This window comes from Bos mutus, chromosome 13 (assembly GCF_027580195.1).
Source record: "Bos mutus isolate GX-2022 chromosome 13, NWIPB_WYAK_1.1, whole genome shotgun sequence".
In the NCBI taxonomy this organism is placed as follows: domain Eukaryota; kingdom Metazoa; phylum Chordata; class Mammalia; order Artiodactyla; family Bovidae; genus Bos; species Bos mutus.
The window spans coordinates 6,815,813-6,842,712 of NC_091629.1; the positions used below are offsets into that span (position 1 = coordinate 6,815,813).

Genomic DNA, 26,900 nt, shown 5'->3' on the forward strand with positions numbered 1-26,900 from the left:
ATGTTAGATCTTTTGGATGAATAATCCTTTTAAAAATAACTTTCTGATTCTGATTTATGTGTTCCCCACTCTTCCTCATATTTATGGAACTGTTAATGATGATGGTAAAGATTTTTTTTAAACCCATTTACTTTGAAAAATTGCAAACATATACAGAGAATGAATAGTTTAATAATGCCTAATGTACTTGTCACTCATTCTCAACAATTATCAATCAGTGCATAAACAAGCTGTTTAATTTTGAGGTAGGTCTCAGACAGCATTTATTACATTCATAAGTATTTGGGGATGTGTCTTTGACAGATAAGAACTCTCATTTTTAAAGCTCTCCTAATTGTTATAAAAAATATTTTTAAGGTCATGAAATAGCTCCTCAAGTGTTTTCAGATTTCCAAGGTTATCATAAATATGAATTTTAAAAAAGAGCATAAATCTATATCCAAATAGGAACAATCATACTGTGGTAGATTAAATGTGCCTTTTCAGTCTATTTTAGTTTAATTTCTATTCCATAAATGTCTCTCACTCTCATTTTCTTTTCTCTCTCTTATGTGTGTGCATAATTTATTGAAGAAATCTGATTATCCAGTAGTTTCCTGTAGTCTGGATTTTGCACACTTGCAGGTTGATGGTTAGTGATGTTTGTATATATAATATGTATCACATAGGAGGAATTCAGAAGGTATTTAATGAACAGTAAGGATAATGATAAATTGTAGTTTTCTTATAAGTATTTGTAACAATTGTAACTTAAGTTGTGTTAACAGTATCTTTAGAAGAAAACTTTGTTGATGTCAATGTGAAAAGAACTTACTAATCCATTTAAAAAACTATTTTAACTCAAAAATACTGATATTAAACTAGGTACTTGAATTTTGGAGGACTCATCACATATCATATCAAACATAATAGAATGAATCCAAGTACAGCCAAGCAGTGAAATGCTATTTGCCTAGTCACTCGGTTGTGTCTGACTCTTTGCGACCCCATGGACTGTAGCCAGCGAGGCTCCTCAGTCCATGGGATTCTCCAGGCAAAGAATGCTGGAGTGGGTTGCCATTTCCTTCTCCAAGAAATGCTATTAGGATTAAAGAAATCCTTATGTGTTAATATGGAATGCTTTTCCAAATGTACTGTTAAGTGAATATATTGTTAAGTAAGTGGTGTGATGCCATTTATATAAAACAGGTGAAGAAAGACCATCTCTGTATTCAACTATGTAAAAAGGGGAAATAATGACATATATGCATAAAGTACTCCCAGACACACATAATAGATCCCTCTAGTGATGGGACCTGGTGACTGTAGCATAGGAGTGAGAAGGAGACTGAGATTTCAGAATTTGCAATCATGTAAATGTACCTGTTCTCCCCTACATTCCCCTCCACATTAAATTGCTCCAAAATTTTTGGTACGGTTATTTCACCTTAAGTGTCTTAACAGCTTTATTGAGTTATCCTTCGCATACCATTCAGTGTACTCATTTGAACTGTACAGTTCAGTGGTTTTTAGCACATGTGAGGGTTGTGCAAACATGATGACAATCAGTTTTAAAACATTTTCATCACCTAATTAGCAGTCACTTCCCATTTTTCTCCAGGTCCTGTAACCCTGTGCAAACACTAAAATACTTGCTGTGTCTGCTGATCTGTCTTTTCTGGATATTTCATGTAAACGGAATAGGCAGTAATAGGCAGTCTTTTATGACCAACTTTATTCACAGAATATGTTTTTGAGGTTTATCTATATTGTAGCATCTATCAGTACTCCATTCCTTTGTATTACAGAATAATCATTGGATGTACTACATTTTATTTATCCATTTTTTACTTGATAGACATTTGAGTGATTTCCACTTTTTTGGCCTTTATAAATAAATGCTGCTATGAACATTTGTGTCCAAGTTTTTATGTTTTTTTATTTTATTTTATTTATTTTTGGCTGGGCTGGGTCTTTGTTGCTGTGTGGGCTTTTCCCTAGTTGTGGTGCTTGGGCTTCTCTCTGCAGTGGCTTCTTTGTGTTGCAGAGCAAGGCTGTAGGGCACTTGAGCTTCAGGAGTTGTGGCAAGTAAGGTCAGTAGTTGTGGCTCCTGGGCTTTAGTTGCTCTGTGGCATGTGGGATCTTCCTGGATCAGGGATCGAACCGGAGTCTCTTGCATTGCCAGGTGGATTCTTTACCACTGTGCCACAGGAAAGCCCCATATCCAAGTTTTTGTGTGGACATGTTTTCTCTTGCATAGGAGTGAATTACTGAATCACGTGGTAGCTCTGTGATACCATACGATACTTAGAAATGGTGCTCCTAGTGAGAAAATCTAATCTATGAATCATTTTCAAATGTAATGAAAATTTCATAAATGTTATTGCCATAAAATTTCTTTCTTTGCCCTCTCTCTTTTACATCCTTGTATAAATGCTCCATGAGTAAAGATCATTTAAACAATTTAAATAAGATGAAGGAACATACATTTTATTTAAGGAGCTTAAATAAAGGAGCTTTCTATTGGGCAGGCATAGAAGCTAACCAACTCTTTTAGCATACTTCCTGTTACTGGTTTGTTAGTTTTTAGTGTATTTCCCTGGGCTGATGCTTCTCTCGCCTTGGTGTTCACATTTTCCATCCATCTAAGAGTGGATTATCACTGTACATAAACCCATTCTCTCTGTTCTCAACAGAGAAATCAATGCCAGTCTGATTCTGCTAAAACTTGAATAAAGCTAAAAGGTAATCGATGCAACCATTAAAATAATGTATAAGTAGGGTGTGTGGTATGATCCCATTCTTATAGGGGGAGGAATGGAATGTGAAGCAAACAGTGATAGCTTTTTGGTACACAGTTACACAGTAGTCTCCCTACCCTGAGGAAGCACTCAGATAATCGTGGCTCAGTTCAGTTCAGTTGCTTAATCGTGTCCGACTCTTTGTGACTCCATGGACTGCAATGTGCCAGGCTTCCCTGTCTATCACTAGCTCCTGGAGCTTGCTCAAATTCATGTCCATCGAGTTGGCTGAGGGTAGTTTAATCCTCTAATAGCAGTTAAAGAGAATTCTCAAGTTACACAGAAGAGGACACCTTACCTAGTTTAAGTGGGCCCAGAAAATTTCCTAAAAGCTAATATTCAGTTAGGTGAATGGATTGAAAGGAGGAGGCATGGAGAAGAGAAGAATTTTAGGTACAGAAAGCAATCACGGTAACGCTCAGTGTTTGTGAATCAGCCTGTTGTGTTCAGTGACCTCTAAGCAAAGAAGTTTCCAGATTATGATGCCAAGGAAAGGAGTCCCATGAGAAGAGCAAGGTGAGGATGGGCTTTAGTCCAAGGTCACATCATGGAAGCTTGATGATCCTGTTGCCAATGAGCTTAAACCAGATGCTATCCGTAGTGGAAAATCTCAAGCTGCTTTAAGTACCAGAGTGACATGGTCAGCTCTGTGGTTTAGGTTATTTTTGTTGCTGAATGCCAGATCCAAGAGTCTAACTTCCTTGGAAGTCAAGAACTCTGTTGACCACTGTTATCCTCACCTAGTACAATGCCTGGCATGGATGTTCCTAAGTCTGCTGGAGCAGGACATGGCAACCCACTACTAGTATTCTTGCCTGGGAAGTCCCATGGACAGAGAAACCTGGTGGGCTACAGTTCATGGGGTCGCAAGGAGTCAGCCATCACTGAGCACACAGCACATAGTTGTATATGGTAGTTGAGGGCAGGGGTTCCAGCGCAGGTCTGAATCCTGATGCCATCAATAAATAGCTCTGCGACCTTAAGCAAGTTTGTTAATCACCATGTAATTAGTTTTCTTATCCAGAAAATGGAGGGAACAGTGGGCCCTACTTCAGATTGTTGGGAAGATTAAGTGACTTTATATAAAGCACTTAGATGTGTGTTTGGCTCATAGTAAGTATGGGCTTCCCTGATAGCTCAGTTGTTAAAGAATCTGCCTGCAATGCAGGAGACCCTGGTTCGATTCCTTGGTCAGGAAGATCTGCTGGAGAAGGGATAGGCTACCCACTCCAGTATTCTTGGGCTTCCCTTGTGGCTCAGCCGGTAAAGAATCTGTATGCAATGTGGGAGATCCGGGTTTGATCCCTGGGTTGGGAAGATGCCCTGGAGAAGGGAAAGGCTACCTACTCCAGTATTCTGGCCTGCAGAATTAATTCCATGAACTATATATATAGTCCATGGGGTCGAAAAGAGTCAGACACGACTGAGTGACTTTCACTTTCATAGTAAGTACTGTATAAGTATTAACAGTTATTAGTACTTCTTTGATAAATAAAAGATGAATGCAAACTGAAACTGTTGGCCTGACCCTAGAGCTTTTATGGGGTTGCACGAGAATGGAAGGATTTAAGAAATCCCACACAGATAGGATGTGTGAAAAGCATGAGAAGTTAAGGTTAATTTTCTGTTTTAAAACTGGAGCTTTAGGTCCCCCTCTTCCCCCCAATACACACACACACAGGGACTACTGCTAGTTAGAGGAAATTTAAGGCCTGGTCTGTTGACGGAAGAGAGTTGATTCAGTGTGGCACACCCTCTTTGGGCTTTTGTTTAACCTCTCTGATTCCTTTTCTTCTCTTCTCTTGAAGTCTGTTCCCTGGACCCCTCTGCAGTTCTTTTCTTCACCACGTAAGAAGAGCCCAGGGCCGCCTCCAGTTCGTGGACCATGCAACTGGTCTCTTGTCTCGTTTCCTTTCTCTCTATGCATCCTGCCTTCTCCCTGCTGTCTCTTTACCTCCTTTTTTCCCCACAGTGGGACACAAAGAGGAAGAATGTTTCCTCCTTGTTTGGCCCTAGCTACAGGACTAACTTGGTGCTTCACAGTCCCGTAATGAGGGAAAACTTCGGGGAGGGTGTGAAGGCTTGCGCAGGAAAAATGCTCCCTTGTGCAATTAAATGGGGCTTTACAAGGTTTTTCTTTTAATTCTGTTCTTCTGCTGTGTTATGGAGAAGGATTTGGAATCCAGCTAAACTGATGCTTTAAGAAAAGAAACCCTTTAATGATTTTGTGTTTCCTCATATATGCGCTTGGTCTCCAGTTTAAGGAGTGCAAACCACGAGGATTTGGGGCTGAAGCCTTTTTGTCTTGGCTGAGTATCTGCTGTGGATTTCTCATGTTGGAGTTTAACTTTTTGGCTCATTGAGCCCCAGCTTCTTTCTGTCAGCACGTGAAGCTTCTCATTCTTTGGACCACCCTGAATTATAAATAATTTGTGTTAAAAGCTCTCTATTTCTTAGAGTTTGTAGTGAATACAAACATTCTGAAGAATTCCTTGTCTGGACAGGCATGAAAAGATGACAGCCAACGTTGATTGTTCTCACCACGCGCCAGGCTCTGTTCTCACGCCTTCCTGCATCCTGCTGCCTAATGATGCGATTGTTTTAGAGACAAATGACTGACCCCATGTAATTCATGCTAATGTTAGCATTGTCTTTAATTAACAGATTTCAACACTAAACTTGCACAATGTCTTTGAAACCAAGAGTAGTGGATTTTGATGAAACCTGGAGCAAACTCCTCACGACAATCAAAGCTGTGGTCATGTTGGAGTACGTGGAGAGAGCAACGTGGAACGACCGCTTCTCGTATCCTTTGGTGGCACCTACGCCTGCACCCGTCAGCACTCTGGGTTCATAAGCTTGTTGAAAACAGGTTTAAGCTTTCCTAAGTGGAAGAACTTTCCAGTATAACTATTTTCAAATGTATTATTGTTGACATTTCCAAATTTATTGCCTGTATGTGGCAGTCAACAGTCTTCCATAACCTTTTGTTCAGCAAATACTTTCCTGAGATTTAGCATATGTCAGACACCACTTCAGGCTTTGGGAGTACAGCTGTGAACAAAACAAGCCACTTTCCCTTCATTCTACTGAAGGAGATAGGCATTAAACAGATGTAAAGCAAACCTCATGCCAGTGCTTTTATTAATCGTAACAGGTTAAGTATCGGGGCGGTCCGGTGGGGAGGAGTGAAGCAGGGCAAGTGTCTGAGTGTGGCTGGAGTGTGTATGGGACTCTGCAGATGGTGGTCAGGGAAGGTCTCTCTGAGGATGGTGATAAAACTTGAGCAAAGACTAGGACAGAGGGAGGGAGCAGGTCACACAGAGACCTAGGGGCAGCGTTGCAGGCAGAGAGCACATAGCACATTCAGCGCCTGTGAGGCCGGAACGGTTCTTACCTGGGTTGTCTGCATTTGCGAGTTAGGGGTTGTATATGAAAACATAAGTAGGTGGTTTCCCTGTGGCCTAAAACCTGCTGCCCTGCATTCCTACATGAAAGCAATCTTATTTTAAAAACTTTATATACATACACACAGATATACTATACCTAATATGGAGAAGCTCTATACAGTCAGCAAAAACGAGACCAGGAGCTGACTATGGCTCAGATCATAAACTCCTTATTGCCAAATTCAGATTTAAATTGAAGAAAGTAGAGAAAACCATTAGACCATTCCTGTATGACCTAAATCAGATCCCTTACATTATACAGTGGAAGTGACAAATAGATTCAAGGGATTGGGTTCAAGGAATTAGTTGTGATAGAGTGCCTGATGAACTATGTACGGAGGTTTGTGACATTGTACAGGAGGCAGTAATCAAGACCATCCCCAAGGGAAAAAATGCAAAAAGTCAAAATGGTTGTCTGGGGAGGCCTTACAGATGGCTGTAAAAAGAAGAAAAGTGAAAGGCAAAGGAGAAAACGAAAGATAAACCCATTTGAATGCAAAATTCCAAAGAATAGCAGAATAGCAAGGAGAGATAAGAAAGCCTCAGTGATCAGTGCAAAGAAATAGAGGAAAACAATAGAACATGAAAAACTAGTGATCTCTTCAAGAAATTTAGAGATATCAAGGGAACATTTCATGCAAAGATGGGCTCAATAAAGGACAGAAATGGTATGGACCTAACAGAAGCAGAAGATATTAAGAGGTGGCAAGAATACACAAAAGAACTGTACAAAAAAGATCTTCATGGCCCAGATAACCATGATGGTGTGATCACTCACCTAGAACCAGACATCCTGGAATGTGAAGTCAAGTGGGCCTTAGGACGCATCACTATGACCAAAGGCTAGTGGAGGTGATGGAATTCCAGTTGAGCTATTTCAAATCCTAAAAGATGATGCTGTGAAAGTGCTACACTCAGTATGCCAGCAAATTTGAAAAACTCAGCAGTGGCCACAGGACTGGAAAAGGTCAGTTTTCATTCCAATCCCAAAGAAAAGCAGTCCCAAAGAATGCTCAAACTACTGCACAATTGCACTCATCTCACATGCGTAATGCTCAAAACTCTCCAAGCCAGGCTTCAACAGTATGTGAACTGTGAACTTCCAGATGTTCAAGCTGGTTTTAGAAAAGGCACAGGAACCAGAGATCAAATTGCCAACATTTGCTGGATCATCGAAAAAGCAAGAGAGTCCCAGAAAAACATCTATTTCTGCTTTATTGACTATGCAAAAGCCTTTGACTGTATGGATGACAACAAACTTTGGAAAATTCTTAGAAATGGGAATACCAGACCACCTGACCTGCCTCTTGAGAAACCTGTATGCAGGTCAGGAGCAACAGTTAGAACTGGACATGGAACAACAGACTGGTTCCAGATTGGGAAAGGAGTACATCAAGGCTGTATATTGTCACTCTGCTTATTTTACTTATATGCAGAGTACATCTTGAGAAATGCTGGACTGGATGAAGCACAAACTGGAATCAAGATTTCTTGGAGAAATATCAATAACCTCAGATATGCAGATGACACCACGCTTATGGCAGAGAGTGAGAAAGAACTAAAGAGGCTCTTGATGAAAGGGAAAGAAGAGAGTGAAAAAGTCAACTTAAAACTCAGCATTCAAAAAACTAAGATCATGACATCTGGTCCTGTCACTTCATGGCAAATAGATGGGGAAACAATGGAAACAGTGTCAGACTTTATTTTTTTGGGCTCCAAAATCACTGCAGATGGTGACTGCAGCCATGAAATTAAAATATACTTGCTCCTTGGAAGAAAAGCTATGATCAACCTAGATGGCATATTAAAAAGCGGAGACATTACTTTGCTGACAAAGGTCTGTCTAGTCAAAGCTATGGTTTTTCCAGTGGTCATGTATGGATGTGAGAGTTGAACTATAAAGAAAGCTGGGAGCTGAAGAATTGATACGTTGAACTGTGGTGTTGGAGAAGACTCTTGAGAGTCCCTTGGACTGGATCAAACCAGTCAATCCTAAGGGAAATCAGTCCTAACTATTCATTGGAACGGAGAAGGCAGTGGCACCCCACTCCAGTACTCTTGCCTGGAAAATCCCATGGACGGAGGAGCCTGGTAGGCTGCAGTCCATGGGGTCTCAAAGAGTCAGACATGCCTGAGCGACTTCACTTTCACTTTTCACTTTCATGCATTGGAGAAGGAAATGGCAACCCACTCCAGTGTTCTTGCCTGGAGAATCCCAGGGATGGGGGAGCCTGGTGGGCTGCCGTCTATGGGGTCGCACAGAGTCAGACACGACTGAAGCGACTTAACAGCGTTCATTGGAAGGACTGATGCTGAAGCCTGAAACTCCAGTACTTGGGCCACCTGATGTGAAGAACCGACTCATTGGAAAAGACCCTGATGCTGGGAAAGATTGAAGCCCGGAGGAGAAGGGGACAACAGAGGATTAGGTGGTTGCATGGCATCACTGACGCAATGGACACGAATTTGAGTAAGCTCTGGGAGTTGGTGATGGACGGGGAGGCCTGGAGTGCTGCAGTCCATGGGATTGCAAAGTCGGACACAACTGAGTGACTGAACTGAACTGAATATAATGTATGTATATGAAAGTGAAAGTTGCTCAGTCATGTCCGACCCTTTGCAACCCCTTGATCTGTACAGTCCATGGAATTCTCCAGGCCAGAATACTGAAGTGGGTAACCCTTCCCTTCTCCCGGGATCTTCCCAACCCAGGGATTGAACCTAGGTCTCCCACATTGGAAATGGAGTCTTTACCAGCTGAGCCACAAGGGAAGCCCAAGAATACTGGAATGGGTAGCCTATCCCTTCTCCAGCAGATCTTTCCAACCCAGGAATCGAACTGGGGTCTCCTGCGTTGCAGGTGGATTCTTTACCAACTGAGCTATCAGGGAAGCCCTAAAAGAGTGATCTGCCCTTTCTGAGGTTCAAACTCAGGACCTTCAGATTGAGACTGACATGCTGCCTCCTGTGTTAAGAGGGCAGACATGTATATTATAGCATTAATAATATCATTATATAGGTAAAAACGCAGTGTGACCTCCAGCACCCAGGATATATACTCTGGAAAAAACCCACAGCATTCCAGTACTTTAGCTTCTTAGTATTTGGGAGGTTAAAGCGGTCTCTAGGAACCCTCAGCCGCTGGTAGCTGGGGAGAGGGGTGGGTGGCTGTCTCACCAGCTCTGCCCAGTGTTTGCCAGGCACCGTGGCTGGGAGGGCCTGGGGGCAGCCCTGGCAGACTGCTGACCTGCCTTCACCTTCTACCACAGGGATATTCCACATGAAGGAAGGGAGTGGGGTTGAGGCCTGGTCTCTGGGTTGAAGGGCCCTATAGGAGGCTTTATGGACAGAGTAGACCCTGCAGGAACCAGAGACTCTTTTCGTCTAAAGGGAAGATGAGACGTGAAGGTATTACGTGGGTGAAGGTTCCTGTCGTCTCCTGCTCACTGCCCCCTCCAGCAGTGCCCTGGGGCTGAAGGATGGCTGCCTCACTGAACAAGGTGTGTGTTCTCTAGAAAGGCTGGGATTTCATAAGAGTGATTCAACTTGTTGTCAGTGCCTAACCCAGTTGTTAATATTAAACCAAATGTTGGTGCAGGAACAGTGAAGTTCTTTGAATTCATTACTGTTGCAGCTGTCAGTAAGAAACATTCGATAGGCTATCTGTGTTCTAGTCACTACAGATACAGAAAATGATGGTAACTTTTCTAGAAGACTTCATAGTTTGCAGAGATCTTTTACATTTTTAGTGTTATTTGGTGCCCCAAACACGCCTATCAGACCGGTGGGGCAGATATAATAGATGTGGAAACTGGTACTCAGCGGTAAAGGGACCCACTGACGCTGTGCTGGTAATCATTGATGGAGCACAGACTTTATGCAAGATTTCTAACATCTGATTTCTTGTACTTTGCATTGTATCTAGATGATAATTGATAGTGGATTTTGCCTTTGAAGAGCTTATTATTGAACTAGTCTCTTTTAAGTTTTGTGTGTGTGCGTGTGGAACATCATGAACTGTTTCTGATTGGAATCTTAGTAAAAACTTTAAAAAGTGTTAAAAGTTACTTGTGCATGAATGAGGTTGGGCTAGGCAAGTACTTAGGTACTTTTAAGGCTATTTTAACTAAAATAATGAGTAAAAAGAGAAGAGAAGGAGTTGGTCATAGAAGATGACAAAGAGAAAATGAGCATAAGTTAAAATGGAATAATTAAATGTGTTCTTATTCTACAGAATATATAGTTACTTGTTAGTTTGGAAATGGGTTTGAGATAGCTAGCTTCCTAGAAAAGTCCCTTCAGTTATTGATATTTCTAAAATGTTTATTGTTTGATCTGTCTAAGATGATCCAATTACTCTTCACCTGATCATGAGTTTTCTGCTCCTCCCCTGAAATAAAAAAAAGTCTGCGCAAACAGCAAACTTGGAATCTCAGTTTTAAAATTTTATTTTGAAAAATAAAGACTGTGTCCCTAATTGTTCTACAGCCAGTTTCTCTCCTTTTCCTGTTATTTTGCCCAGGAATATAAGGTTGACTTCTGATACTCAGGTATTAAGTAGAAATTTTAGCAGTGATAAATCTTTCATATTTTGAAACTGAAAAAAAAAAAAAAGCCCACCACTCTCCTCTGAAGATTGTGCAGCACCATATGTTAGCACTTATTTTTTTACAAAGCATTTGTAGGGTGTGTGACTTACCTTATGTGGTCCTGTCCTGTCACATGTTGGGTCAGTGTCCTTCATTCTGTGTGTATCTATATAATCCTAAACTATAAGAGTGAAATAAAGATTTTCCATTTTTTAACTTGAGTTCAAACTTGAGTTAAATCTCATTTGTTTTAAAGTAATGTGAATATGAAAACCTTAACAATTTAACTAGAGATATCTATGCTTTATGTGTGGCCTATCCTGAACCCCTTGGAGAAAGACTTTATACAGAAACTAAGATTTTTTTGGAAAATCATGTACGGCATTTGCACAAGGTAAGGACTGCTGTATACATGATGTAAGTGTATTTGTGGCTAGATAGTTATTTGACTAGTTCACTGTTTTCCAGTGCAGAACTTGTATCAAATTAAGGTTATTTGTTTTGTTTCCTAAATAGCATTTTTCTAAAATGTATTTAAGAGCTATGAGTCCAGCACTGTGTGGTTAGGTTCTCCAAGGGAAATCAGTTTAGTTACTCAAGGTCATGCTACTAGTAAGTGAGGAGAGTTTCAAATCAAGAGTTGTTCAACTTGAAATCAAGTCCTCACATGTTCTTCGGATGGTGTTTGTAGAACCAGGTTTTTTTGTTTTTACTGTCTCTTCCCCACCTCTTGGTGAATCTCTGTAATCAACCTTTTAGCTGCCTCTTAAAATCCTATGTAAGGTCTTGAAAATCCTAGGATTAAAAAGGAGAATGGTAAATGAGAAAGTACGACAGGAACTCCCCGTGACCAGTTATTTCGGTCAGTGTGCCATGCACATGAAGGAAACATCACAGACTTGATGAGCTGTGTATACGCATTGACAAATTTGCAGTATTTGGCTAATGGCAGCATTTCTAACTTATTTCAGATTAGTGATCTTATCAGGAACTGGATGAGATCATTTATTGTTTGAGCTAGAAACTTTTGACCACCTTTTATTAGCCCTGTGACTCTGGGCAACTCACTTAACCTACCTCACTTAACCTGGATTGAACTTTAAGTTCTTTTATCTATAAAATAGAGATAAAGTAACATAAACTGTGTAGTTGTCTAACCCTGCACATGACTAGGATGAGGCCTTTTTCAAAGAGTAATAAGTAGAGCACAATTGATCCTGTGATATTTCCCTTCTAATCTTTGAAGAAAAGCTAATTTTTCAAAGCCTGTTTTATCTGTTTATTATTATTTCTAAATAGGGTAAGTCCCTAGACTTAGAATGACTAGGTCTTAAGTCATGAACAATTTTTATTGTTTTGACTTAACGCGGTTGGTCTTCCATGTCTATGTCTTCCATACTGGTGGGTGTGGAGGCCTGACTGGAGGGGAGTTGAGCCTCTGTGGGTTTTGGTATCCATGGGGCATCCTACAAACAGTCCCTGCTGATACTCAGGAATGACTGTAGTAAGAAATTGTTTCTGGATTTATATTTTATCCCACCAGCCGCAGAAGTTCCTAAGGGGGCCCTATTCCCTAGCATTGTTAACACTGTGCCATGTCAGTCTCTCAGTCGTGTCCGTCTGTGCGATGCCATGGACCATAGCCTGCCAGGCTGTCCATGGAATTTCCCAGACAAGCATACTGGAGTTGGTTGCCCTTTCCTAATCTTAGGGAGTCTTCCTGACCCAGGAATTGAACCTGTGTCTCCTGCATTGGCAGGTGGATTCTGTACCGCACTATGCCACCTGGGAAGTGTGGCATTATTAATAGTGGTTGGGATATTTAATTTATCTACCACATGGTAGGCAAAAAAAGTACTGTTTGTCGGCTGTTCCTATCATTGTGAGCTTTAATTGTTTAAATCCCAAGTTTAAAAGCATAGCATTTCATCAGAGTTACTAGATGAGCATTGAGGTCAGGACTTGCCCAAGGTCACACGGACAGTTGATGGAAGGATAGTTGAGGTACAAGAAGGGGTGACTTTGGGAATGTCCGTCCTAGCCAGTGAATTTTTGTTGTTATACTGAATTTCAATTAAAAAGTTCAGGCCTCAGATTTCAGCCTGATTTTCATTTTTCAAAAAATAGTAGGCTTTTATTTTTATTTTATTAAGTAAATATACAATACCTTATTTGGAGAATGTGGAAAAATGGTCAATTTTCATAGTCTTATTCAGAAAAGTGAATAATGTGAGGTGATGACGTACAACTAGCAGTCTGATCAAAATTGATGGACATGGGGAAAAAGAGAGATACATGGCAATAGAATTACATTCTGTTTTAATCTGACCTAGTATTCTAGCCCAAGGAACAGCATCAAACCATTACATTTTGTTTTTTTTATCTTAGGAAATGAAGCATTTACTCTGTAATGTGGATATTTCATTTTCATCTCTAAGATTCATGTTTTTTTTTTCCTAGCTCTTTCATTGTTACTGAAGGTAGTTAAATTATTTTTTTTTATTTTTAATTTAAATTTATTTATTTTAATCGGAGACTAATTACTTTACAATATTGTATTGGTTCTGCCACACATCAACATGAATCCACCACGGGCGTACATGTGTTCCCCATCCTGAACCTCCCTCCCTCTTCCCTCCCCGTACCATCCCTCCAGGTCATCCCAGTGCACCAGCCCCAAGCATCCTGTATCGAACCTGGACTGGTGATCCATTTCTTATATGCTATTATACATGTTTCAATGCCATTCCCCCAAATCATTCCACCCTCTCCCTCTCCCACAGAGTCCAAAGACTGTTCTATACATCTGGGTCTCTTTTGCTGTCTCGCATACAGGGTTATCATTACCATCTTTCTAAATTCCATATATATGCGTTAGTATACTGTATTGGTGTTTTTCTTTCTGGCTTACTTCATTCTGTATAATCGGCTCCAGTTTCATCCACCTCATTAGAACTGATTCAAATGTATTCTTTTTAATGGCTGAGTAATACTCCATTGTGTATATGTACCACAGCTTTCTTATCCATTCATCTGTTGATGGACATCTAGGTTGCTTCCATGTCCTGGCTAGAAGGTAGTTAAATTAGAATGTAATCTGTAAATATGATATACAATGCTCAAATTATGTCACTTATGTAAGAACATTAGTTTTTGATAAATTTCATCGCTTACAAATGAAAATGACCACTGTTTTGTGAGTAAAAAGCGTTTTTTTTTTTTAGAGAGTTTTGGAGTCTGAAGAGCAAGTGCTTGTTATGTACCATAGGTATTGGGAGGAGTACAGCAAGGGTGCAGACTATATGGACTGCTTGTACAGGTAAGTGCACTTTCACTTTCACTCCCCTGACAGACGCCTGTGTTTGGTAGTTGAAGGAGTTTTTGCTTTTATGACCTATTAAAATGCACAGAACTGAAGCATTTCATGATGTATGGGCTTTTCTCTGCTAAGGGGAAAGGTCTGTAGTGCGGGTCATGTGGATATTTGGGAGCCAGGCCATGTGTGGAAACTTAGTCTGTGAAAACTGAAGCTGTATTTGATGGCATAGCTCTGTTTCTTCAGTTGTCTGGGACTGGGTAGCACGCATTAAATCTTGACAGATCTAAAGTGAAACTTGAGCTTGGATGAAACGTCTAGTGGGTCTAAGCCAGCACCCTCCTCCAGCGTGTTCCTCTTTGACTCCAGGATTCAGTATTTTGTGTCTCATGGAGGTACCCAGCCTCATCTCGTCCTGCCATTCCTCACGCCATTCTGTCCATCTGTCTGGATTGCCTTTCTTCCTTTCCCTGAGTGACTAATCCCCATTCCCTGCCCTGAACTTCTTGCCTCAGTCTCCTGCTTAGATCTCCTGCCTTAACTGCCCCCTCCTGCATGTTTCCACGGCCCTCTGGCCTGGTGCTCTCTGACTCATTCACACCAACACTGGAAATAGGTACTGGGGTGCACAGGCAGAATTGCATTTATTGAAGGATCGTGGATAAATAAAGGAATGATGCTGGCCCCAGAGGCCTGTGATGGCTGCAGTGAGAACTGCAGCCCCTTCTGTGTTGTGGCTTGGGCCACAGATGAACCGCTGCCTCTGTTTCTTACTGAGGAGAAACTGAGAAGCCGAGCTGACTTGCACATTTACATGGTGCTTTGCAGGAAGCCAAACCGGGGCCAAAGTATGGTCACCTCCTCGTGTTTGTCCTTCTTTGCTTTATGGGTTTTTTGGTTCCTTTTGTTTTTATATTACCGTTGGACTTTACTAGATGTAGGTTGCTTATGTTAGAAACTGGAGCTTAATTCTAAATAGCCAGTAGCTCTGTTTCTTCTTAGAAGAGTAAAATGTAATAAAACCAAACCAGAAACCAGCAATGGCTAACAAAGGCATGGCTTACTGTGGCTTTGGCTTTTATAAAATGGTGTCTGCCATCCATTAAACATCCTGACCATTTGATTTTTTTCCCTACCTCATCCACCAAAGTTACCTAGTCATAAATAGAACTTTGAGAATCCCTTAGCTGAACTATGAGGGAGAACAGAGGGAGGTTTAAGGATCAGAGTGAGGGCGCATGAGTGCCTTTTCACCTGCTGAGAAGCTGGGGCTGCTAATGTACAGATGACAAAAGAAAGCACTTCACCCGTGTGTGGGCAGTGGGACCCCTCAGTAGCTGAGATGCTTCAGCAAAGATCCAAGTTATTTTTCTGTTCTTTCTTAGTTTTCTGAGACAGCATTCTCTTGGTTCTTCTGCATCTCTCTTGACCAAAATCAGTTTGGTGCTGTTGAAATTAGTACTATTAAAGAACTTTTATTAAGTTTTATAATATATATGATGCACATATATATGTGCGTATGATAAAATCATATGAGGTGATTTTTTACAGTGGAGGAAAACTGTGGGTCATAGAGGTTAAATGTCTTTGCTCAGAGTCCCTGAGCTGGAAAAATGACAAGGGGAGAATTTAAACCAAGATCAGCCTGATCAACGGCTTTATTCTGCCTAGTCTCATTCTAGATAGAGACTGTCGTCATGTAGGTTCTATTCTCATTCACACTCCTTATTCTTTCTAGGATGATCTCAGTTACTCCTGGTTTTAACTATAACCTGTATATCGATTACCACCAAAATAGACGTTTATTTCAGGTAGCCTCAGCTTCAGAGGAGTATTCTTAGCTGACAGCCTGTACCTCTAAGGTGTTCTGTGGGTACATAGTACTGCTGCACATGTTTATCTTTTATGCATGTTATCTTTTATGTTTATGATAAACGTGTTATCTTTTATGCATACACTGCCTCCAGTAATGCTTATCTCAGTTAATGGTAGTAATAGACACCCAGATGTATGTGCCAGAAGTCGCTTATCCTTCACCTGAGGTTATCTTCTCTGCCTGACGGCTCTTGGTCAAATCCTCCAAATGTCTCTTGAATTTATTATTTCCTTTGCATTGCTATTATAGTATGGTAGTTCGACCTTTTTATCATTTCTCACCTGTTTATTAATGATAATGTAACCAGTTTCCCAGCTTTTGATTTCTAATTTAGTAAATTTCTTAAGTGCAAATTTGATCATTTAGTACCTTTCCACTGTCTGTAGCAAAGGCTTAGAGTCAATGGCTCACAGGATTCACTTGGAGTGTTTTGTTTGACCTCCATGTGGTTGGCTTCATGTGATAATCATCATTGCTTAATTATACCGGTAGACTGAGTCATGAGATCTCACGAAGGTACATTTGGCAGTAATTAGATGAAAAGTGTTTGATACTTGTTGGATAGTAGGTTATCCAGGCTATTTTGTTAGCAATCTCAGTCTATAAGGAAATCTGTATAAAAAAATGTAAAGGAAAAAAAATCAGTTTTGTTTCAAAATTATTTTTCAATATTACTTTGAAGTAATTTCTAGCCTCTTCTTTACTCTGGTTGATTTATAAGATGGATGTGCCTTAGCATAGGTGACTTAAGGATTCTGATCTTAAAGGAAAATAATAATGTTCCTGTCCCACTTTTCCTGCTACTCCATACCTGTTTAGGCCCTGCTGGCCCTTGATGGAACTGCTGGGACACAAGGTTACTTGTTTAGTCCTAAGTTGTGTCCGACTCTTTGCGACCTCATGGACTGGAGCAGTTAGCTTGAGACCTAACAACTCCTGAAATCTAGCAGGTATTAGCATGAGAACAGTTCTCGTAATGCAATTCTCTTAAGATAGGTTGAAATGCCTGATTTCTTAGAGGCTTCAAATTTACCTTTAGGCTCTTAGTTCTTGTTAGTTAATGCTGTTGGGTTACTGCTGGTACTCCAGAAAAGCAAAGGATAATAATTAACCACTTTGAGCCAGGACGAATTATAAAAATGTGTACTACTGCACAAGTTGCACCTGAGCAGTGAAGGTATTACCTGTGCAAAAGAGTAAAGACTATTTAAAGAATTTATTGGAAGCTATTTTACGATCTCATAGTATATATATGTTCGTTTAAAAACAAATGTGTGGTTAATAAATTCTACTGTAAAACGCTACAGTGACTTAGAAATTAAGAATCATGTCTGAATCAAAATGAACAACTACCCTACTGTTTTCAGTTATATCTATAAATTATTTTAAAAGCTTCTCTATCAAGCTTAAGCTGTCAAGAGTAGAATATCTGGAATGAGAAGGATCTAGATAATAAAAGTTAGTTTAAAATTTATCCCATGAGGGAAAGAGACTAGTGACTGGTCTTCTGAAATAACACAGCGTATGAAGCTCCCCTGACACAGGGTACTGGCTCTGAAATATACACACAGACCTTGGGAAGGGATCAGTGAATCCAGACTTCTGCAGATCTAGCAGCTTCTCTCCCAAGTCAGCAGTGCTAAGAAGTTTACGTTTAATATAGGAATAAGGGGGCTGCTCTAGGCTTCTGGATAGGAAGTTGGTATCCTAAAATAGTTTTCAGATGAATGAGAGATGCCAGAAATGGGAAACAGAGACCAGTCATGAGAATGTTGATGCGCTTGATCCAAACGAAGAGTCAACAAATGTATTGAAAGTGAAAAAAGAAAACAATGGGAGGAGGTGATGAATAGTTTAGAACAGGAGGACCAGCTGATGAAAAGGAGATAAAATGGAGCGTGAGGTGAGTGGTGCTCGCTCAATTCTAGGTAGGATTGCTGATGGCCATGGTATGCTGACCGGAAAAAGAGTGGTTTGGAGCAGAGGCTCTTTCAGAAAGGCACATGTAATGGTGCAGGTATGACAGTTAAGTTCCCCCTGCTCAGAAATGTTACATTTCTTCCTGTTGTTATGTCCTGCCAGATGGGTAAGCTCACCGGGCAGAAACTACATTTTTGTTTTCCTTTTTTCTGTCCCCATTGCCTTGTTGTACCTGGCGCGTAGTATGCATTTGGTCAGTACTCGCTGAATGAGAGAGGGAGCCCTTGTGAATTTTCTGAGTCAGCTCTGCCACTTAGTAGTGGATGGACCTCTGCCGAATTCTTTAAACTCTCTAAGCTGCAGTTTTCTTACACATAAAATGGGGATCCTAATGGTACCACAAATACCTGCCTCCTATTATTCAGCCAGCAGCAATGCTTAGGGCTGTCTCTGACGCGTAATAGGCACTCCATAAATATTAGTGACTGTTTTTATTTCCTGACATTCATGGCTTTTATGATCTGGCTCCAGGCTGCTTTTCCACACTTGTGTTCTACTGTTAGCTTTTGCCATCCATGCTTGCTGGAAAGTTACCCGTTTATTCATTTTGTTAATTCGAAGAAGTATTTTTCAAGGACTGCCTGTCTGCCTGCCACTGTTCTGGATACTGTCTGGCAGCCCTCACATTCTAGAGAGTATGTGTAGACAAAGAAAGAACAGGGTTATTTCACATGGTGGCAAGTACTGTGAAGAAAAGAAAACAGTTGTGTATCAGACACTAACTTCACAGGAGGGTGGGGAGTGAAGGCTGGTTTGGCTTGGGGGTCAGGTCAGGCCTGAGAGGTGTGTGAGCCAAGACCAGAGTGACCTAGGCCAGAGGTGCCTCCCTGCCCCAGAGAGTCTGGTTTCAGGTGAAGCAGGCGTTTTCTCTTGAGCTGAGGCTTCCTCTCTCTCTCCTGGAGTTCCCCTTTGCTCAGCTGGAAGCATGGTTGGAAACCCAGCAGGAAATTACAGGGGTTATAGTGAGAATGGAAGGGAAGGTTCATTGGTACTTGGAAGGAAATGAGTTTGTAAGCAGTGGACAGAAGAGACTAAAATGTTGAATGAAGCTCCACAGTGTAAGCCCTGGAGGCCAGAGCTTGAAGTGAGTGAGCGTGGGAGGGAATGTGTGTAAACGATTGTGGCCTTGTGCTTTATTATTTCCCATCGTTTCCTAGAATTGGCAGAGGAGTTACGCCGTTGAGATTTTTGTTGTCTTTGCTTTCAGTTTCAGTTGTCTGTGAACACTGAGTAGACCTTTGATTTCGATGCAGCAAACGTGTGTGTTTTAATACAGAGATTTCGTGGTTGTTGCCTAAATACTTGTATCGTCAATAGCCGTTTTCACCTTGGCAGAACCTGTCCAACGAATAGTTTTAGGAGGTGAGCACGAAGGGCCTTGTGAAATCTGGGATGGTGGCAAATGGTACTTGAGTATTGCGTACCCTTTGCACACATTTCCTTTAATCTTAGAACTCTGTCATCTCAGAGATTCTAAGAGTTCATCACAGTCAGTCTTTTTTTATAAAGCTGTTTCCCTCTGGTTGACACGGTGGTCTTAATTCTGTCCATTTTTCCTTCTACCTGTCTGTAACAGTCTACTCCATTTTCTTACCTAGTGATTGTGATTTTGTTTTTGGTTCAAAAATGAAAAGTTACATATTTAATGGTGATAAAATATAAATTAGAGAACTTACTTGAATTTGATCTTTTTAAGCATTTTCTGTTTAATTCTTTGCAAAGTGAACTCAGCTTATTTAAGGAGAATCTGAGAATGAGCAAATTAACTTGTAGAGGGTCTGACCCTTGGATAGCAGGTCTAAGAGTATTAGAAATTTTGGGAGCAAAACCCTTGAGTTTTTTTAAGTGGGACTGTGGTAATAGGATTTTTTTTTCCCCTACCCTAGAGGTCTTATTTTTTGTCTTTTAGGGCCTTGCAAAGAGAGTTTGGCTGATAATTTTTATCTTTTTTAAAAATTATATTTCTAATTTCTTTGGGGTGTATTACTGAACTATTCTGTAGTTGATTATAACTCTAAAGTTATTGTTCTAAAATTCCAAGTTATTTCTTTTCCTACTGATTTTGACATAGCATCTTGATAGTACATTTGTTTTTCAGGTATCTCAACACACAGTTTATTAAAAAGAATAAACTGACAGAAGCTGACCTTCAGTATGGTTATGGTGGTGTAGATATGAATGAACCACTGATGGAAATAGGAGAGGTAGGACATTCTTTAAAGACTGGCAAACATAAACCTGTTTTTATATACTGAAGTAACGTGATCCACTGTCTTCCTAAGAACGCTGAGTTAACTGTCTTAAAATTGTCAAGATTTAAAACATCATAAATGTTAAATAAATGAAATACTGTTATGATTTACTAAGACTTTCACATAGATGAGAAGAACAGAAAAGATGTGGGAAAAGTATTATTTTAATAATTAAATTAATGGTGGATGAATGACAGAAGGTTAATAGTTTTACTGTATGAAGAAGCTCATAAAATATATTTAGAAAATGTTGAGACTCTTATAGTTTACAATTTAAAAAAAATGTGAAGGACATGGACTTCAAAGAGAACCCAGAAGAGATGAAATAGAAATCTGTGGATGCAGCAAACTTATTTTAACTAAGGTTTTATAAAAATCATTTATTTCTGTAAGATTTCCAGTTAATGATAAAACCTTAATTCTGTTCCTTATTCAGAATGTCCGACATGTGAGCCAGTGTCATTTTAAATTAAGCCATTTATTTTCCTTATGTATATTCAGTTTTTATTTGAGTTTTGAAATAAAGTTATAAATACTTCTTCTGATGGGTATTTACTTTTACAAATGTTTAAAGCAAACACTTTAATTCACTGAGTAATTCAGTGAGTCAAATACTGAGTAATTCAGCCTTAATGATTTTCATTTTTCCTGGCAGCTAGCATTGGACATGTGGAGGAAATTGATGGTTGAACCACTTCAGGCCATCCTTATCCGAATGTTGCTCCGAGAAATCAAAAAGTGAGTGTTGACATCGATCTTCTTAAGTTGGTTCTGATTTGCTGATTGAAATGGTTTAAAATAGTGAACACTGGCCTGGCTGTCCACTGCACATAGGCCCCATTTTACTGTAATGACCCTCTTTTCCCATTTTAATACAGCCAGTATTTTAAAGTGGTTTTATAATCTTTTGGTTTTGGCGGGGGGCAAAACCACAAGATTTTACGATGACATATGCTTAGTAAATAAGTAAGTCCCCGAAGGAAGTGACTTCTTCTGTAGTCCCGAAACCTCTTGGATCCTGTAGGCAGTGCTGCTGAGTTCTTTGAACATATTCTCAATTGAAACCCTGATGACGATAACCTGCTCAGGAAACGAGATGCTTCCAGTTAGTTGGTTACCGTTATTACCAGTTAACTCATGAGGCAAATTTATGAGAAAAAGGCTCTAGAATGGTTGATTGTGCTTGTGGCCCAGAGAGGATGGCTTGTCCAAGCTGCTGTGTGAATAGATTGTGGCACAGTGTAAGTTTTCCTGTGGAGTCCAGAGCGGGGCGTCCTTGGCTCAGGTGTGGCCTAGAAGATTCTTACTAGACCCTAGGTGACTGGAACTGCTGTGAAGGGAATTCCCTAGACCAGTGAATTGCCACATGATATTGGCCACTCCCTCTGAAACTGCTTTCTTTAAGAAGACCCAAATAGGGAGTTTTTTTATGTGAGGGAAAAAAGGAAAGCATTTTTCTTACTGTGGGGCTCCTAATAGGAAATAAGGGGTTATAAAAAAAAAGTTCACCAAAAAGGATAAGACACTATTTTAATAGTTAATGTTAATACCAAATAGGAAGTATGTGGTAGGAATTAATAACTTGGTTTTTAAAAATGGTCACTCACACTTTTTCCGCTGTTTCCAAAGAGGATGAGAGAGAAAAAAGGCAGTGGAGAGGTAGGGTGGAACTGTTTTCTTCCTTCCTCTTTTCTCTGCTGAACTATGAATGACTGAAAGGGCACTCTCAACAAGGGTTTTAGGCTCTAATATAATTTCCTTTGCTAAAAATATCAACTTTATTCTTGAAATTCAGCTATTTTACAAGTATAATGGAAATATTATAAATTTTCTAAATGCACTTTTAATGAGTGTCTCTTTTGTAACAATTTTGATCCAACCTCGTAAATTTTTAAGTGTGATTGTTAGCTTGTTAAAAGTGAATTTAATGAAAAATTAAGGAAAGCATGACTATGTAAGAAAAACAGTAACAACTGTAGGATACTAATTCTGGAAAAGACATGGAGACCATGGTCAGAGACATTAGGCCAACTCATTTTAGTTTTGTTGTTACAGTCAGTTTCCTTTACAGTATTATTTGACATGCTTTACTAATATCTCATTTATTTTTTTATGTCTGCTTTATTAAGTAGGTATTATCTTACATTTTCTAGTGAGGGGTACTAAGGCTTAGTAATAATAATAAAATATGGAAACTGTGTACCAAGCAGCGATTGAAGTTTTATATGCTAATCCCATTTAATCCTCGCCACCCTAGGATTCTGGTATGATTTACCATTTATAATGTGTTAATCTTCTTTGAAGATTTCAGAAAGTTGAGGGCCATCTCGGCCTTGAGGTAAAGTTATCTGTCAGGCTAATGGAGGATTTTTTCAAAAGCAGAATGTAGATTGCAGAATTTTTTTGTTTGCTTAAGAGAGTCAGTGAAACAATTCTTAGTTTAATTTTTGTTTTTTGTGGTATCATTAAATGTGTACACACAAAATTTAATTGATAATCCAAAAGTAAAGTTGCTCCTTCTATATAAGGAAGAAAGAAACAAGTGATGGAGTCATAGATGGTGCATCATATTTTCATAGTGTCTGCTTTACTAAGGAAAGATAGAAGTAATTCTATTCATACAATAACTTGTCTTTTATAGTAAAATAGTAGAATGCCAGCTGGGACTTTCAATGTAGTAACAGCCTAACATTGATAATTTTAATAAATAAAATGCTGTAATTTCATGGATCTAAATGTTACAGTGTAAGAATGTGAAACTGGAGAGAAGAAAGCAGATCAGTTTTTTAATGCAAGTAAAAGGAATTGTTTAGATACTTAAGGATACTACTGAAAACACAAACTCTTTAATGTTAAATGAATTCAAAATTGCTTTTCTTTTTCCCAGTAGCTCTGTGTTAGCTTTCTAGTGTCAGATAGTCTTTGAGCAAAAATAAAAACTTTAAATAAAATTCTTTGTTCACCTGTGAATTAGGAGCAATTTATAACATAGGCTGCTGTGACTGATTTGTATTTTCTCTGACATGTTCATAGGCTTTTTATTCTATTTCTAAACTGTTAAGATTTCATTGAGGAAAAATATAGATTTCATTGAAGAAAAAATATAATCGTGGATAAAAATAAAATTTAATGTGTGTGTTAGTCGCTCAGTTGTCTCTGACTCTTTGCAACTCCATGGACTATAGCCAGTCAGACTCCTCTGTCTATGGAATTCTCTAGGCAAGAATTCTGGAGTGTGTTGTCATTACTTTCTCCAGGGGATCTTCCTGACCCAGGGATTGAACCCAGGTCTCCTGTGTTACAGGCAGATTCTTTACCATGTAAGCCATTAGGGTCTCATAAAATTTAATGTAATAGGCTTAATTCTTTCATATGTCAGTTTCTAAGAGAGGTTTAAATTTCCCAGCTCATTTTAGATTTATTGATTTTCATCCTTGCAGTGGCTCTTTTTGCTTTATGAATTTTGGGCCTCTGTTGTTAGTTGTATAAATATGAGGATTATTCTCTTCATGTTTTTTACTGTTACGTAGTACCTTTATCTATCTTGTGCTCTTTTTCCATGTTCTGTCACATGTTAATATTATTATAACAGTTTCCTTGGATTTTGGGGGATTTTGTTGTGTGTGTGTGTATCATTTAACCTTCTTCGTGTAAAATTAAATATAGACAGAGGAGACCATACAACACAAATGTATAGCTGAATGAATTATTGAAAGGCAAATGCGCTTCTAACTGCCACCCAGGTTAAGAACTGGAGCCATGCCAGCCTCCCCTGAAACCCTGTGTGTCCCAGCCCCTGCCTTTCTCCCAGAGACACAGCTGTCCTGACTTCTGCGCAGTCACTTTCCTGTTTCTTTATGGTTTTTTCACCCGTGTGTGCATTCCTGGATGCTATAGTTTAGTCTTGTTCATCCTAAAAAACATTTTAATCAACAAATTTCTCCTCCATCCTTCATTTTTTTTCCCACTTGTAATACATTTGTTCAGGAATCCTGGCCGTTTGATCTTTACACTTTCACACTGTCTAGATTTCTCTAGTTGAGTGTATGAGGCCCACTTATATGTGTTCCTTTGTCCTCTGTGTTTCCTGTAAATTGGCAGTTAAGTGGCCTACTCAGACCCAGGTCGGTTCTCCCTGGCAAACCAAGATATTTTGTTCTTTCATAATGTATGATTTTTACTCTTTTTTTAAATTTAAGCAGCCACTGATGCTAAATGCTGGCATCTTTTAGTTTATTGAGATTTGTAAAATAGTGCCACTTTAATCCTGTTGTTTGATTTTCATTTTTTAACTTGAAAAATTTTATTGAAATATACTTACCCTTGTCTATTATTTGGTTATCATATACGAAAGATGAAATAACTGCTTTTTTTCCTTTTCTTTACCCATTTGTCAGGATAATGAATTGGTTTGCTGTCATCTTCAGAAAATGGCCAGTTAGCTTTTTCCACCCAATATATCATGATGAAATGTAAAGACTTAAATATATTTGATGTGTTTCTATTGTCTCGATTTTATTAAAGTTTGAATAGCCTCTCTTTGGTTAGTTGGTGCCAGAATCTTTTTGCTATGACCATTGTCATCCTTGATAACTTTCTTGCTATCTCGTGTCAGGATGTTCCAGGCTTATCTTGTACATTTTCTTCCTCAGACCTGGCACCAGCTACTCAGTGAAAAACTTAGTTCAAAATACACAAGTGATATGTAAATGCATTCTTGAAAAACATTGAATGCTCCAGATCTTTTCCTCTCCATGGAGGTAATCCCTGTTTATCATTTGGTTAACTGTCTTTTCAAACATTTTCCTATGAATTTTTATATCTGTGTACAGAAATAAATACGATACAGAATATTTTTTGTTTTTTCAAGTGTATAATTTTTTCATTTTTTTCTAACTTTTAAAAATCGTTTATGACATACTGATTTATCTATCTTGATAATTTTTCTGTGTTTGTACATAAGAGATCTTACCCTCCTCCTTCTTCCTAAACTCTATATCAAGTATGGTTCTACCTCATTTTATTAAACTCTTCTCCTACTGATGTATATTAGGTTGTTTCCAGTCTTTCCATTAGTACAACTCTGAGTTCTGTTACGCACATGTGCAGCTTTTTAGAGCCACAGAGTATATGCATTTAGAATTTTGCCCTCTGTAAAGTAACTGTTCTTCCAAAGGCAGAGTATGGAAACCCATTTCTCTACCACTCATCAAGTCTTGATGCTACCAAATCTTGCTAGTCCGTGATTTCCCAATATCACCGGAGGTGCCCTCGAGTGGATACCAGAGTCTGGGTACAGACAGTTTACTTCCTCCTGGGACTACGCTCACTGCTCCTGCAGAGATGCACTGAGCAGCTAGTCTGCCAGTGAGCTCACTGGTTTTGCGCCAGCCCGCTTTCAGTAATGCCACTCCTCGCCCATCTTCCTTCATGTCTTCCACCCCCTTCTTGTAGCCGTCCTTTCTCTTGTGCATTTTTGTTTTTCTGTGCTATCTCGTCTTCATTCCATCTTATTTTCAATTTCTACAGGTCCAAGGCCTACTGCCAACAATGGAATATTAAAAAGTATCCTTCCTATCACTTCTCAGGTTTGGATTGAGGCAGGAGACTGCATTTAATTTTATCTTCTCATCTTAATCTCAGGGGGCAAATGAAGGTTTCACCAAGAGATTAATTTGCCCATTGTCACATAGCAGAATCAGGACTTATGAGAGTTTCAGCCTTTTTTTTTTTTTTGCTGCACTGGGTCTTCGTTGCTGCATGAGGGCTTTCTCCAGTTGTGGCAAGCGGGGGCTACTCTCTAGTTGGGGTGCATGGGCTTCTCACTGCGGTGGCTTCTCTTGTTGCGGAGCACAGGCTCTAGAGCACAGGCTCAGTAGTTGTGACTGATGCACAGGCTTAGTTGCCACCTTGGGCATATGGGATCTTCCCAAACCAGGAATTACACCTGTGTCCCCTGCATTGGCAGGCAGACTCTTAACCACTGTTACACCAGGGAAGTCCCTCAGACTAACTTTTTATGACCATCACAAACCTAGTCTGCCCTCTAAATGCCTTGGTTTTTGAAATCACACTCAGTGCATTTTTTTTTTCTTTTTTTTTTTTGGTCTCTTAGCTTTCTTCTCCTGCTTCCATTTTGCTCAGTCAGTACTTAAAATGCTAGCTTAATGATGCTTCACTCATTTACTAGGCACTGTGCTATATACTTTCTTGGATTATGCTTAATCTTTACCATATCCTCTGAGAGTACGTGCATTTGTTATCCCCACTTTACAGAAGGAAAAATCTCTGAGTACTAAGGTTAAGCACCTGCACAGGGTGACATATTAATGCAACCAGAACTTGAACTTAGGCAGTCTGACTCCAAAATCCGGGTCTTAAGAACTACAATAAACAATTCCTATAAGCTCCCAGCCGAATGATTTCATTATGGTTGTTGTAGGCATTTTCCACTTAGTTCTGTCACGATCAAATAATGAACCACATAATAAAAATTCTTTATATTCTTTTCTCAGAGCTCATCTCTTGGGATCACTGTTCTTAGATAAATCCAGAGCTTATTCACATAACCAGCTTAGTCATTGCTTTTATATAGTACTACCTTATTAGCATCATTTCAGTTTATTTTCATTATCTGTCAACTTAATAGAAATAAACT

General features: G+C 39.5%; 1 protein-coding gene across 4 annotated transcripts in view; it reads left to right on the forward strand.

The window, feature by feature from the left end:
• The window catches only part of CUL2 (cullin 2), a 71,461-nt gene that overhangs the window by 13,312 nt on the left and 31,249 nt on the right, over window positions 1–26,900 (forward strand). For all 4 annotated transcript variants that reach the window (XM_070380957.1, XM_070380955.1, XM_070380958.1 and 1 more), the window contains 5 exons: window positions 5,445–5,585; window positions 11,110–11,212; window positions 14,043–14,137; window positions 20,089–20,194; window positions 20,898–20,980. In XM_070380957.1, the coding sequence (XP_070237058.1) occupies window positions 5,467–5,585; window positions 11,110–11,212; window positions 14,043–14,137; window positions 20,089–20,194; window positions 20,898–20,980 (506 nt within the window). In that variant the 5' untranslated portion in view covers window positions 5,445–5,466. The remainder of the gene's footprint in view (window positions 1–5,444; window positions 5,586–11,109; window positions 11,213–14,042; window positions 14,138–20,088; window positions 20,195–20,897; window positions 20,981–26,900) is intronic.